The sequence below is a fragment of the Ursus arctos genome, unplaced genomic scaffold, assembly GCF_023065955.2.
Source record: "Ursus arctos isolate Adak ecotype North America unplaced genomic scaffold, UrsArc2.0 scaffold_14, whole genome shotgun sequence".
Classification (NCBI taxonomy): domain Eukaryota; kingdom Metazoa; phylum Chordata; class Mammalia; order Carnivora; family Ursidae; genus Ursus; species Ursus arctos.
In genome coordinates, this window is record NW_026622808.1 from 64,531,109 (window position 1) to 64,546,721 (window position 15,613).

At 44.8% G+C, this 15,613-nt stretch overlaps 1 protein-coding gene across 1 annotated transcript in view; it reads left to right on the plus strand.

The window, feature by feature from the left end:
- Nucleotides 1-3,714: 3,714 nt before the first annotated feature.
- Nucleotides 3,715-15,613, plus strand: part of SLC6A11 (solute carrier family 6 member 11) — a 126,260-nt gene continuing 114,361 nt past the window's right edge. Inside the window, exons 1-4 of the mRNA XM_026501363.4 lie at nt 3,715-4,007; nt 6,962-7,096; nt 7,213-7,353; nt 10,680-10,770. Coding sequence (XP_026357148.1) covers nt 3,758-4,007; nt 6,962-7,096; nt 7,213-7,353; nt 10,680-10,770 — 617 coding nt within the window. The 5' untranslated portion in view covers nt 3,715-3,757. The remainder of the gene's footprint in view (nt 4,008-6,961; nt 7,097-7,212; nt 7,354-10,679; nt 10,771-15,613) is intronic.

A 15,613-nucleotide genomic window follows, 5' to 3' on the forward strand; every position in this document is an offset into this window, starting at 1 on the left:
CCCCACTATTCCATAATGGTGGGCTGGGACAACGGCTACAGGGGTGTGGGGTTTATGTGTAGCCTTTGTAGATTCCTGGGGTATAAGTACAACCACCACAGCAGACTTCAAGCTCCCAATTATGGCTTGCAAAATCCCTGAAAACTTAGTAACTGACTCTCATGAGCTTGTATGAGCTGGCTTCTGTGTACTCCCAGGGTAGGCTTTCTATCTGGTTTTGCACCCTCATGACCAATAAAGTGTCTGAAGATAATTGAAGATCCATAAGTATTTGGAAAATGAATGAATGAGCAATGCTGAAGTTTAAAGGAGCCTTCAGGGCAGCTATTTCCAGAAGATTAAAGATTTTGCCCCAAGAAAGGAATAAGAAAATCATGACATTTCTGTTCTTTGAAGACTATATATTTATTTAACAGAAATGTCTGTATCAGGCACAAATCTAAGTACTTTACAAATACTAACCCATTTAATTGTCATAACAATTAAAGGCAAATACTATTAGTACTCTCATTTTGCAGATAAGGAAACTGGAGCTCAGAGTAATGTGCCAAATTGGCAGACCTGGGCTTTGAACCCAGGAAGTGTGACCGTACAGCCCATGTTCCTAACCACTATGCTGTGCTGCATCAGGACCAACTTTGGAGATGATCCATGGCCCATATTCCCATCTTGCTTCAACCTAAGTACATCCATCCAGGAACACGGGTGTGTGCTCTTCAAGTTACTGCCACTCAAGGAATAACAAAATGGAAAAGGTCCAGAGATGAGGCTCTGAAATGTTGGGGGAGATACGGGTTCTTCTGCATAAGGACAGAGGAAAAAGAATTAAGTGTTTTCCAGAGCCATGATACAACCATGGAGGAAAAACTTTAAACATTTATTCACTGAATTCTAGTCAGAGGATACTGACTTGGTCAACTTCCATAAAAGGAAATATTAAAACCTGAGAGGTGAGTTTGGGACATTAGAGTAGGTACGATGTTCTTCTCTGCATGTAGTCTCACTCTACCTCTAAGACCACTCTGGGAGATGAGGAAGATCAAGCTCATTTTGATAAGCTAAGGACACCAAAGCTCAGAAGATAGGGGACATATCCAAGGCTACATAAGCACCTATCAGCAAAAGTGAGCCCAGCCTGTGCCAGCCCTCTCACGCTGTTCAGTGTTACTTCCCTAGCAGGTCTCATAAAATTACAGCTGCTCAGAGGAAGTCAATACCTGGAGCTAATTATGCTGAAGAGCATTATAAAGTGAAATGCAATTAGATTCAAAGGAAGTTTACACAGATTCTGGGGTGACAGCCTAATATTGCAATAAGGGTTGGAACTGTGTCTCTTTTGATGTAGTTGTTCATTTAACAGTAGGACTTCTAGGCGTGTGCAGGGAGTGTCAAGGTCAAACATGAGTCCTTCCTTTATTGCCCACCCTATGTGCAGTATTGAAGATCACGCCCCTTCTCCCCCAATGAAAGTACTAATACGGAGTTTTTGTGTGGGATAGACATTGCATTCATTTAGAAGGAAAGGCTGGGACAATCAGATTGTAGGGTAATTTTGAATGCCAAGGTAAGCAATTTGATTACATACTATAAGAAAAGGAAGGCCAATGAAGACTTTTAAGCAAGGGAATGACATCACCATCATCATCATCACAATAAAAATAACAGCTACTATTCATAGAGTACCTACTGCTTTCAAAGCTTTCAGCACTCAAACCCTCACGCTATCCCATGAGGTCAGAACTAGTATCAACCCCACTTGTCAGAGGAAGGAGCCTGAGGACAGAGATAACATAGCTCCTAAGGGGCAGAGCCTGGATGTGACCCCACACCTACCTGAATTCAGTTTACTCTTATCCTAAACACTCTACAGGATCTTTGCTTTCGGACATACCTTGCACAGTACATGGGGATGGAGGTGTGGGAGTCATCAGCATTTCTTTGGGTCGCTAAAGGCATGAAAGAGATGAAATTTAAGAGGAGAGAAAGAAAGCAGAGAAGCAGGGAGAGAAACAGGAGCTGAGGCAGGCAGTGTTAAGGAAAGCAGGCAAATGTGACTTTTAAGACAGAAAGAAGGGGACAATGGTACAGAAAGTTACCCAGAGGTCAGGCAGGATGGGGATGGACAAGGAACTGTAAGATTTGCCAAATGAAGAGGGCTTCAGGGACTTCACAGCAAGCACTTTCAGAGGAATGGTGGGTGTGGGTGCCAGATTGCTGTGGGCTGAGGAATGAGTGGGAGGTGAAGACAGGGCCAGCAGCATGTAAACTTACTCTTTCAAGAAATATGATAGCGAGGGGGAGGGGAGGAAAAAGGCCTGAAATGGGAAGACGGTGGCAGGAAGGGTTTTTTGGGGGGTTGGAGGTGGGGAGAGACTTGAGCAGTTGTAAGCCAGAATGAAAGCAGAGGCTGTAGGCTACCAGATGGGGAGGTTCTCCCTCAGAGAGCCCCAGAAGGAGCTCCAAGGGATGGATGGAGAACACAGTGGGTGGCATTAGTGAGAGATCCTGTGGTTGGGCTTCTCCAGCACTGTGAAATGACTGAGGTGGATCTGACTATCTCTGTGGCCCCTTGCAGATCTAATTTTCTTTCCCTTTTCTTCTTCCCCACTTCCTCCCTCCCTCTTTCTCTCTTGCCATAGTATCTACTGAACACCTTCTATATGCTAGGTCTTGTGCTAAGCTCTGTGGCTATCATAATGAATGAGACACTGTATATCATCCTTACAATTGAGTGGTGTGATAGGTATTAAACAAGATGAACAAATACGTACATTGTGTAACTACACACTGTATGATAATGCTAAAAATGCTAATGTTCATTGAGCTCTTCCAATGTGCTAAGTACTTTATAAGCATTTTCTCATGGAGTATACACACACACACACACACACACACACACACACACCATAAGAAAGGCATTATTGGTATTTCCTTTTGCAAATCAGGAAACTAAGGCACAGAGGTCAGATGACTTCACACAACTCAGATAGGTGGAGCATGGGACTCAAATTATATTTGCCTGTCTTCAGACGGATGCTCTTAACTGCCACACTGTCCTGATTCCTTGTGTTTAGAACAGTGAGCACCAGGATGAACAAGTTCTGGAGGTGTACCCAGCCTAGGGGAGCTCACAAACCTTGAGAACTGGGAAGAAATCAAAAGAGTTCATTTACTGCCTTTTTCCTCCAGGTGTGGTCCCTGTGGCAGCATCCACAGCACCTGGGTTTGTTAAAACCACAGAAGCTCCAGCCCAGCCAGATCCACAAGATCAGGATCTGCAGTGACCCGCAGGTGCTTGTTATGTACCTTAAAGTTGGGAAAAGGGTGGTCTAGAGCCCACTTCTGTAATAACAGAAATGGGCAATCAAGGCCCAAGCTTTCAGAGGTTACGGAGAGTGGTGCAACTTGAGGGACTGGTGTCAGGAGCCCAACCTAGGTCTGAATGGGCGCTTGCACTCTTGTCCTGAGGCCGGTGGGTAGGAGAACAGGAAGGAAGGGCATGAGGTGCTTGGCGCGCGCAAGGTGCTCGGCGCGCGCAAGGTGCTCGCGGGTTCAGGGGCCCTGGCGAGCTGAGGCGGCGTGGGCGCCCTGAGAGCCGGGCCGCGGCGCGGCGTCCCAGTCCCCGCGCTGGCCCGGCCCGGCCCCTCAGCTCCACCCCCTGCCTCCCCCTCCCGCCCGCTCGCGCCTCCTGAAAAGCCAGCCCGCCCGGGGCGGCGGCGCAGAGCCGGGCCCGGCGCACGAGGCAGCCAGCGCGGCCATGACGGCGGAGAAGGCGCTGCCTCTGGGCAATGGGAAGGCTGCCGAGGAGGCGCGGGAGTCTGAAGCGCTGGGAGGCAGCGGCGGGGGCGCGGCGCCCGCGCGCGATCCGCGCGACAAGCGCGACAAGGCGGTCCACGAACGCGGCCACTGGAACAACAAGGTGGAGTTCGTGCTGAGCGTGGCTGGGGAGATCATCGGGCTGGGCAACGTGTGGCGCTTCCCTTACCTGTGCTACAAGAACGGAGGAGGTGAGGCGGCATGCGCGGCGTGAGGGAGAACCGGGAGGGGAAAGCAGTCTGGTGGGGGCGGGGAGCAAGGAGGTGAGCGCGCGACCCCTCCCGCGCCTGCGTGTAGCGGGACCCTCGGGGGGAATGTCCGCAGTGGGCCAGCTGGCGCGGGAGCTTCCCCCCGCCCTCCCGCCCCGGGCTAGGCTCGCCTCTCCCAGGGCGCATGTGCACGCGCCTCTTCGCACCTGAATGTGCCGCTTGCTAGCACGCGGGGACTTGACAGCCAGGTGTGTTCTGTGGCAGCGTGAGGTGGCGGCCTAGGCTAGGAGCCCTTGCTTTTCGTACCTGCATTACTGTTAGGGGCAGGAGACAAACACTTTGATCCTCAGCTTTCCTAACTGGAAACCAGCATGAAGGAAAGGGGGAAAGGGACTCTCACGGTGATGTGAGTAGGCTCAGGTTTTGAGCGCTTACTGAAATGCCAGACTCCATAACAAGCTTTACCTACATCATCTCATTTCATTCTTTGCGGGCATTGGTATACCCATTTTGCAGATGAGGATACAAAGTGTCAAAGAAATAACCCCATTAGAGGTGGGATTTCTGCCACCAAGGCCTTGTTTTAAACTGGGATTGGACTGACAACAGGGAAAACTTTTCAGTGCGGCATTGATGTTTGATTTCCCGCCCAGTCTTTCATTTGCCCTTAAGGCCTTCACTAGGTCCCCTTTCTGGCCTATCTGGTGGAAACATTGGCACCAAGCAGTTTCTTTCACTGACTTCAGAGTCACCCACAACAAATAGCAACAATACCGATTTGATGTTTAGGAGATGCTTAGAGGTTGTGGATCGGGGGACAGGGAAAAGGAAGCGATGAGAGAATCTTTCCTAGTGACATATCCAAGTCAGTTTGGTGGAGATGCTGGAGTAAATCCTCAAATCTTTCAGCTCAACGACTTCAGGAGCCTCCACCTGTCATGTTAGCAGGACAGATGGCAGGTGCATGGCAAGGGACCTTATGATACCTTCTTGGGTGGCACAGTTTCTCTAAGGAAAAGCCTGTGTCTACATATTCCTCTTTCTCCTTGCTATGCCCCTGCTCCTCCAGCAGATCCCCAGACCCCACTGAAGGTGGCTCTGAAGTTGGCTGGCAGGGACCACACTGTTAGGTTGCATGGAGCAGGACTTCCTGTGCGAGCAGCTGCAGGGAGAGTGAGAAGGGTACTGCTTGGCCCAGGCCCTTTCTTTGGAGACATTCATCCTAAAGCACAGGCTGCTCCAAGCCTGCTCTGCACTGGTAATGAAGTGGCCGCCAGTGTTGGTGGCTTGGCAGGAGGGAGAGAAGGAGTGGCCTTGGAGACCCAGAACGTGCCCTGTGGCCTCAGCTGTGAGTTCTGCCTCTCTGCAGATTTGGCTTTTATTAGCTGCCATGTCTTCTTAGAAACCTGTGGAAACTCTTGGGTAGTCCCAGGCAAAAACTGTTTCAACATCTTTTTTTCTTAATACATGAAATTGTTATGCCAAAACCAAATGCATGCCTAAAAGGAGACAACAGAGTAAGTTGGGTTAATTACAAATTCCGCATGGATTAAAAAAAAAAAGTTGTTGTGAGTAGTTTAATAATTAGTCTTTTTTTTTTTTTTTTCTCTGTAACTTGCCAAGAGTCTCCATCCGGTACACAGATATCCTGATTTAATTGAGCTGGTTATCTTACGGATTACTGGCTTTGTGAGTACATAGACTAAAAGCCTTTCAAAAAGTGCTTTCTCTTAGGTTCTAGAGGGTTCACAGGTAAACTACAATGTATTAGGGAACCTACTGCAGCTTGTTGTACTAATCGCTTAGATTTATATTCAGCAAACAGACCCTCTTGTCCCTTTTCACACACTTTTTGCCTTCTAATATAGTTGGGGTATCTGATGATCAACTGCTTGCCTTTAAAAAAAAATATCTGCACAGTTCTAGTCATAGATTCCAACAATAGTTTAATGTATTTCTTTCCCAATGTGAAACTTTAAAAAAAAAGCTAAGACCCTTTCAAAATCTGGTAAATGTCATCCTACTCTCAGGATTGATCAAAATTGTTGTAACTAATTCTAAGGTTAAAGAGACTTCATTTAGCAAAAAGCAATTTCAGTTAAAGCCTTCGTTTGTGAGATCAGATGGCAGGGAATAGCATGTGTTTTCAGGCTTTGTTATTAGGTGGGTGAGAGAGAATGAGGGATTTGAAAAAAATCCCTCTGGTTATAATAGCTCGTGTTCACCTCAGTTATTTAATTTCTTTCACAGAAAGGCCCCAGCAATGGGTATTGTGTGTATCGAGATAGGAGCACTAAAGCTTATGGTGGTCTTTTCTCAGACAGATTCAAAGGCAGCCTTTCTGAATAGATAGATTCTTGCTGTAGACCCCTTATAACTCAGCTCCATACCTGACCCTCATGTGCTGGGACCTGATACTGCTTATTGCACGTCTCCTGGAGAATGCTTCTCTTAATGAAAAACATTTTTTTCCCCCTGCAGATCAACTTCCAAAGTAAATAAGAAGAAGGGGTCCCCTTCACCTAACCTGTTGAGGTTACTTTAGAATAAAAAAGGACAGTGTAATGTTCAGAGAGGGAATGGATTTAACTCATGCTGAAGGGTAGAATATATAAATTATAGAATCAAAGAAAGAAAACACTTTTACATTATCATCTTAGATGCACATTTCTGTGAGAGAAGTGGTACAGATACTGAATTTTAAATCCCCATTTTGTAGATGAAGAAGTTGAGGCTGGGAGATGTGAGGTAGATATACAGACAGCACAGACCCAGGACCATGTTTTCTGACTATGGTCCTCAAGGTGTGGACTTGACCTTAAGCTCAGAGAACATTATGTCTCGCACATAGTAGGTGCTTATTAAAGATTTCTTGTGTCAAACTTGAAATAGTAGAGGCAATTTTAACCCCCTTCCCTTACTTTGCATCCTTGTAGGGGCGTTCCTGATTCCATATGTGGTGTTTTTTATTTGCTGTGGAATTCCTGTTTTTTTCTTGGAAACAGCTCTGGGACAATTCACAAGTGAAGGTGGCATTACATGTTGGAGGAAAGTTTGCCCTTTATTTGAAGGTAAGCATTGAGATAGAAAATGAAATGGTGCCTGGGTGATGTCAGACTGTGAAAAGTAGCTGAGACTGTTTTAACAAGGTGGAGAGAGACGCAAATCACTCCCTTTGTTCTTTCAGGCATTGGCTACGCAACACAGGTGATTGAGGCCCATCTAAATGTGTACTACATCATCATCCTGGCATGGGCCATTTTCTACCTGAGCAACTGCTTCACTACCGAGCTCCCCTGGGCCACCTGTGGGCATGAGTGGAACACAGGTATGGCCCCCAGGGAGGGTCTCTCTGCTGGTCCCGCTGGGGGGCCTGGCATTGGGGGTATGCCCTTATCCTGGAGATCAATCCTGGCCTTTGGCCTCTTGACATGAGTCCAGATACCACTGAAATTGGAGGTCAGTTCTGCACTGGGTCTGGTTGCAATCTGTGGGTTGCAGTCCTGAGCCTGAACTGAGCCCTGGCCCAGGAGTTGGCATGGGTAGAAGAATGGTGATGTTCTTTCCTCGCTTTGCCAAATACAGAGATTGAGCCCTTTGCAGGCAGAGTGGGGATGTGATGGGTTCAGGCTCCAGTTTCAGCCTTGCCTTTCTGGGTATCAGATTTTCCTCTGTAAATTGAAGGGGTTAGGCTAGACCAAGCGTTGCAGACCAGGGGCTTACAGACCAATTAGGTTTTAGATCAGTGATCAGTGAATTTCAAAAATGTATTTGGTTGCCAAAATTTAAAACCAGAAGACCTCACATGAAAATCCAGATTTCCAGCTTCTCTTGAAAAGATCTGGCAACAGCAGACCCACATTCCCACATTCTTGCTTGGCAGCAATGCTAGGGCTAATAAGCAGTTGTCTTTGGATAGAACTCTGTCCTCAAGTTGGCCACAGTCTCCACCCAGCCCATATTACTTATTTATTTTACCTGTCTAACCCAGGTAGATATTTGAATTTACCACTCTCCCACTCCCTTGAGTGGATAACTTTTTAGATTACTTTGGATTCTAATGTGCTGTTTGCTTTTCAATTCATCCATCCTATCAAGATTGAGTCTTATAATCCAGGGAAGGCAAATAACATGTTCAATCCCTATCTGTGATGGCCATGCTCAGAGCAGACATCACTAATCGATTGTAGAACTCTTTCCTTTTTGAGTCTAGTCGTGGCCTCAGAACCCTTTTCAGCAGTGCTCCAGGCAGCCACTGCCTTTTGACTGGAGTCGGCACACATGCTTTAAGCTGTTCACCATCTGTGTTAAAACCTGTGGTTAGGTTGTCCCTGGAAGTGGCTTGTCATCCTGAAGGCTGAGATACAGTAACACTGGGTAGGATGTTGGTTACCAGCAGAAGGAACAGTAGGAATTAGGCCTAGAAAGTGCTGTGAAGTAGCTTCTATTCCTGCATGACTTTATCCTGCTCCCACCCAATGCATTTTGTGGAGGTCTCACTGTCTCTCTTTAGGGCCCTGGTTCTTAACCTTTCTTTGGCCAAGGACTTCATAGGGATGTTTATCAAATTAAAATTCAAGGGTATACTCTTGGAGGCCTGTGAGTCCTCCGTGATAATTTAATTGTGTGTGTTTATTTTGAGGACGCTCTAAAAATATGCACATGTTCTGGATTCTCTGTACAACCATCTTATAACTGAGGACAGTCAGGAAATTTCAGTGCCTGACTGTACGTGTTTGCAACATAAGAGGTGTTCTTGATAAATAGGCTGATGGTGGCCATTGGAGAAGAGCTGAGAGATTTAATTATGGTGCTTTGTACTAAGTGAAGTCCAGTTAAGAATGCAACAAACTGTAAGAACGAAGATATTGCAAAGCGTGACCAGAAAAAAAAAATGGTAGTAGAATTGAATCTCAAGTAGCAGTGGAAGAATAGGCAAGCTGAACTCAATAGACCTGCCTCCTCCCTGTCGATTCCATTTTTCTGTTGGGAAATCCATTTAACTTCACAAAATAACATTATCCTACGCATCCATTTTATGCTATCAATTTGAATTGTTCTGTAGTTAATATTTAATGTATAAACTTAATTCTGGTTTTATAGTTGTGTGAATACTATAATCACAAAGACTTTATAACTCATTTATTTGTACATAATTAAATGTCATTTTAATAAAAATACCTTGTCAATATTGGATGTCTGAGAAATTTTTTTACTCTTGGAAAAAAATGAGAAACCTTGTTTTAGAGACTGATTAAAACTAAGGGCTCCTCTCCCTGGAAAAGGGCACAAGGGTAGCTATAATCTCAGGCTTTCAGACTCCTTTCAGGGCTTGGTGGACCCCGCAGACCTCCCTCCTTTCAGAAGATGGTAATACTTGGCAAGGGGAACAGGAAGGAGGCAGATGATCGGAGGACATTTCCCCAGCACACTGCGAACCTTTCTTCCCTGGTTTGCAGCCCCCTTTCCCTAATAGTGTGTGAATACTCGTGATGTGTCAAGCATCAGGTATAGGAGGTGTTCCTGCTCCAGAGTTTGCACATGTAGTTGGAGGGTTTGCACGCGTGTGAGGAGGGAGCAGCGCCCGTGTGAGGTGGAGCACTAGCTCCGTGCTGACCCCGCTGCGGGGTGAAGGGCCTCCACAGTGAATGGTGCAGCTCCCTCGGGGAGTCCACAGTCTGGCAGTGGCTGAGGTGCCTCTGTAACCAGCAGTGTTGTAAAGAGGTATGGGTCTCCTGGTGGAGAACAGAGCTGGGTGATGACCGTAACAAAGGAGCTGGAGCCCTGGCTCGAGCTGACTCCCCATTCTGTCCCTAATTGGCTGGTGACTTTGTAGACGAGGAAGAGGGTATAGATGTGGGTCCCTTAACTATTTTGGAACCATAGATTCTCCTCTTCAAAATAATGGGAGTTGGAAAAGGTGGTTCCTTGGAGGGCCTTTAAGTTCTAATTTTCTTAGAATTCAAGGGGAGGAAGATTGAGGAAGTCTTCCTGGAGGAGGGGGTTGATCTAGGCCATTAAGGTTAAAGAGTTGGATGTTTTTACTTGAAATTTAAATCCCCCTTGGTCATCAAGTTTCACGAAATGAAGAGACATTCAACAAATCTTTTCTTGGATTGACTGATCAATTGAGGGAATAGTAAAGAAAGCGGAAATCCTTTCCACATACAGGCTCGTGACGTTTCATCCAGTTATCACATCTTTCTGAGGCAGCTGCAATGTTAGTGTCCTTCTACATGAAGGAAAACCGAGTCTCAAATGCATTACTGTCATAGGGACACCATGACTGACCCACTCCTTTAGTTCCCCCATTCCTGGGCAGGACAGAAATGCCATGGACAGGCCATCAGCAGGGAAGTAGAAAAGAGGAAAGGAAATTAGGAAGCAAGGCAGGAGGAAAGAGTTTGATAGGGCATATGGAGTGGAAATGAGAGAAGGTGCCCTGCCCCCAAAACTTTTCCTCCTGTTCTAATCAGACCAAACCTCTCCCTTAAACTGTGAAGTTATCGATTTCCCTCCCCAGTGTTCTCTGAGGCATGTTTGCTTAGAGCAGCTAGGTAAAACCACCTGGTTGCATCATCAACTCTGAATGTTTCCCAAGGTGCAGCCCTTGCAGAAGTTAATGTTATATTTCTTGTCTTGTTTCCCCTGTAGAGAATTGTGTGGAGTTCCAGAAACTGAACATGAGCAACCAGAGTCATGTGTCCCTGCAGAATGCCACCTCTCCCGTCATGGAGTTCTGGGAGTAAGTGGAAAATGACTCGTGTCCCTTGGCCTGTGAGGCCTCTGTCCTGGTTCTGCTCAGTTAACATTGCCCCCACCCTGGGAAAAGCCTGACCTCTTCTTTCTTTGGCTTTGCACTTCCTAGCTTCTGTGGGCATTTGACGGCCTTGGAGATAGTAAAGGTTTCCCAAAGGAGCAGCTGAGAGAAATGATTTTTTGTTCTTTGATGACATGTCAGAATGCCTGGTTGCTTATGAGGGTAAGAAGTGCTTGGTATAATGATAGCTTTTAAAAAAGGCATTTTTAACAAAAGAGGAGACAGCATGTTTGTGATAAGCTAAGTCAAAACTATATTTAGCCTGGAAAGCAGAAGTCTGGGTGGGGTGGGGGGGGGAGATTCATTTTCTTTCAGTAGCTGAGGTGTCATGCCAAAAGGAAACAGATCAACTTTAATGGATAGAGGTTACAGAGAGGCCAGTTCCAAATGTGCTTAAAGCAAGAGCTTAGTTTCACACCATTGTCTACAAGTACTTCCGAAGGTTGTGATCACCCGTCTCCGAAATCGTTCAGCTAGTGGAGGACTGCTAATCGTTGCTGGGGAGGTGTCTGAAACCACCCACATTACAGGCAGTAATTACAGGCATTTTCCCAGAGGTGGGCATTCTTCCTCAGATTCCAGAGGGGTCTATGACCTAGCAGTTACAGGGCTGCCACAGATGGTTATAGAAGTCATTCACTGCACAACGGGAGGGGGCATCATTTATATTGTGAAATGTGCGCTCCAGAATTGTGCATTGCCAACTGGCGTAACAGGACACAGTGGCCCTGACGTAGGATCTTCTGAGTAGAGGTAGGAGGATCCCTTGTTCCACGTAGTAAAGAGACTCCTCCTCTCTGAGTTAGAGGTTGGGCTAAATGCTTTCTGAGGCTTTTCAATCTGGAAAAAAATATGGCTTTATTCAAGAACATCCCCTACCTTAATCCCGAATGCTGATTATAAGTAGTGTAGAGGAGCAGTGGTTTTATGAGTGATTTTAATTCTCTCCCCGGATACCAGTTCATCTCCTTCCCTCTTTAGAGGCCATGACGCTGAATTTAGACTTAGCATTCTCATGTTTGTACTTGATGTGTGTGTGTGTGTGTGTGTGTGTGTATCTCACACATATAAATGCACGTATATTAATACATAATTATGTATTTTAATAAGTAATTATGTAAATTTTATATAAAATTATATATTATATATAGACTATTCATATACTAATAATATATATGTTATAAATTCATCTCCCAAATAGTACCTAGACTTTTCTTGCATATTAAAAATTTTATATTGATGGTATCCATTATTTATATTTTCTTACAACTTTGTTTCTTTGCTCAGTATTGGTTTTGAGATGCTCCCAAGCTGATACATGTAGCTTTGGTCGATTATTTTTCCCTGGTGTATCATATTTCAATGTATAAAAATACTACATTGTGTTTAGCCAACTCCTCTTTTTTTTTTTTTAAGATTTTATTTATTTATTTGACAGAGAGACAGCCAGCGTGAGAGGGAACATAGCAGGGGAGTGGGAGAGGAAGAAGCAGGCTCCCAGCAGAGGAGCCTGATGTGGGGCTCGATCCCAGGAATCCGGGATCACACCCTGAGCCGAAGGCAGAGGCTTAACGACTGAGCCACCCAGGCGTCCCTAGCCAACTCCTCTTGATGGGGATTTAGACTTTCTCTTGTTTCCCACTGTCAGTAAGCACACAATAAATGTCTTGTCTGTGCTTCCCTGTGTGCGTGAGTGAAGGTTTCTAGGCAGTATACCTAGGAGTGGAATTGCTAGTAGTAGGGTGCATGCATCATGGGTTTTATCAGATAATGTCAAATTGCTTTCTGAAAAGATCGTTCTGATTTACTCTCTAAACAATAGTGTATGAGAATTCTACTGTTCCATATTCTAGACAGCACTTGGTCTGGTTGATTTTTAAGTTTTGAATCTCAGTATTTTAAATTTGCGTTCCTCTAATTACTTGTGAGGTTCATCATTATTTCATGTTTTTCCCTGTATTTGGATTCGTCATCTGCGAACTTCCTGCTCATATCCTTTTCTCCCTGGATTGTTTGTCTTTTCTCATGCGTAGGAATTCTTGATGCATTCTAGATATTAGTATCTTGATACATTCTGTATCTAAGTATGCTGCAAATAGCTTTCCCTACTATGTGGCTTTTCTTATTTATTGACGGCATACAGGAGTTTCAACTTTATTGAAGTCAAATTTGCCAGTCTCTTCTTTTTGGTTTGCATAGTTGGCGTCTTATTTAAGATGTATTTCCCTACCCCAAAGCTGTAAAAATCTTCTGTATTTTCTTCCAAGAGTTTTAAACATTTTATGTTTTCATATTTAGGAATATAATCTACCTGGAATTTTATTTTTGCATATGGTGTGATGTAGGAGTTAAGGGTTGTTTGTTTTAAAATATAAATTACCAATTTCTCCAGCAGTATTTACTGAATCATTCTTCTTTTCCCTATTGATTTGTAATGCTGTCTTCCATATATAGTTTTCCTAAAAGTGCAGGTCTGTTTTGGGGCTTTCTGTTCTGTTCCATTGGTCTCTTTGGCTAATTGTGTGTTAATACCACACCTATACTTTTATTATAAGCCTGGAGCTGGTAAGACAGGTCCCTCACCTTGTTCTTTTCCAAAATTGCCTTCCAAATGAATTTTAGATTCAGCGTTCTGGTTAAACAACAATAAAGAACAAAACAACTCCATGGGGATTTTGGTTGGAAGTATATTGAGTTTATAGGTTAATTTGAAGAAAATTGACATCTTTATGATTGAGTTTCTCTGTGAACATGGTATAGCTCTCCATTTATTTAGGTTTTTTAAAATGCCCAAGACAGTAGTATTACTTAAATGTTCGCAGAGTATCAGCATGAGAAGCACCTGGTTAGAAATGCAGATTCTCTAGTCCTCCCCAGACCTACTGAGTCATTGTCCCAAATATAGCATACATAAGATGTGTGCTAGAGAGGAGGCTACTGTGGTGGGTGGACCCATGTGGCCTCTCCTAGCCCCACGGGGCTATGATTTCCCAAAGGAAAGTCACAGAGACTTACTTTCGATTTGCACATTTGAGGATCTGTAAAACAGGGTCTCTGTGCTTCCTTAGAGAACCCATCCTGAAATCCCACACTAGACAAGATCTCTGTGTAACTTACCATTGTTTTGTGCCATTTATTTCCTTTGTAATATATATAGAAAACCTCAATTAAATCATTTTCTGTGCAATATGTTTGTTTATTGTCTGTATTCCCCAACGGGTAGTCATAAAGCAACAACTTGTTTGGCTTTACTTACTACTGCTGGTCTGTGGAAGACCCCCCAGTGAATATTTACAGAATGGATAGATGCATGGGAGGAAGGGAGAAAGGCAATATTTTCTAGAAGATACTACATGAGGAGTCAGAGTGGGCTCTGGCAAGAACTCATCCTGTCACTAAGCTGCCCAGCCAACAGCATTGATTGCTTGCAGGATCTCTTTGCAATATCCATGTCACCTACTTATTTGGACACCAAGTGGTGGGAGGAGACAGTTAATCTGTATCCTCATGTGTAACTGGACCTTTTGGCCTACCACTTGGCCATTCCAGATGAAAGTCTATGGGAGAATGAACCAATGGTTCTAGTTTTCTGTTAGACTGCATCTGTATTATGTGTGCATGTTGAATTCTGTACCCTAAAAGTACTCAAATACTGGTGTGACACTCACATTTTCATAAGATGCTTTTGTCAGACAGCTCTAATTCATCTTCTCCCAGAGATGGGCTTGGAACAGAGATTCTATGAGATGTTCATAACATCCTATGAAAAGCCGTTGGGGCCACATAAATTTGAGAAGGGCTGAAAGCTGTGCTCTTCAGCGAGAACATCTGTTATCTTTGATTAACTCAAACTCCCCAACATATTTTCCTGTGGAATCATTTGGAATCTTTCCCTTCCTTCCCCCATCGCACCCCCACTCCCTGAATGCTAGCAGTCCACAAAACACAGTTTGACACATACTTTGTTGCAAAAGAGTTCTTCCTTAAATTCAGCTCACAGTAGACTTCTGGGGCTTTGGATGGAGCACGCCTAATTCCTCGCCAATGTGACAGCTCTTCAGGTTTCCTTAAAAGCATCTCTTCTTTGGTTCTTTTTGCTGTTTCCCTGTGTGGCTGGCTCACAGATGCCTCCCCTCGGTTCAGGTCCCAGGTGTGCTCCTGTTGCTTTTCCTCTAACTCCAGGGACCTCATTCAGGGCCACACTGCTTGATCCAAATAGACTTCCTCAGCCGCCTGCCTGTTCACTCATTCCACGAATGTCTGAGCTCCCGGTGCATGCATATAGGAAGGGCTATTGCACATTTAAGGAGGCAGAAATGTGGGATGCAGTTCTAGCCCTCTAAAAAGCAGAGGTGAGACAAGTCCCTAAACTACCATAAAATCAGTTACAAGATGCTACTTCCCTGCCCATGACTGGCCATGGCTTCACCTTGACCGTGGGCAGCTGACCCAACACATCCCCTGGCCCATCTTAGAGGTTTGTTTCCCTTTTCAGGGTATAAATTGTTGGCTTAGCCAGTGAGAACAGTTCTGGCCCTGGGTCAGTCTTGGATTCTTGCTCAGGCAGGGGGTCTATGGGGCAGGGGCAGTTTGTCTTTCTGATGTCAGATTTCAAAATTAGGCCATCCTGGTTTTCTTAGTAACTCATTATGCATCTGGCATCTGAGCATTTATCTAAATATGTTTGCAGTTCCAAATGTTAAGCCCATGTCCTCTGGTGGGATTAAGTACTGTCAAGTATGTTACCAGCATCATGGCATCAGACGGG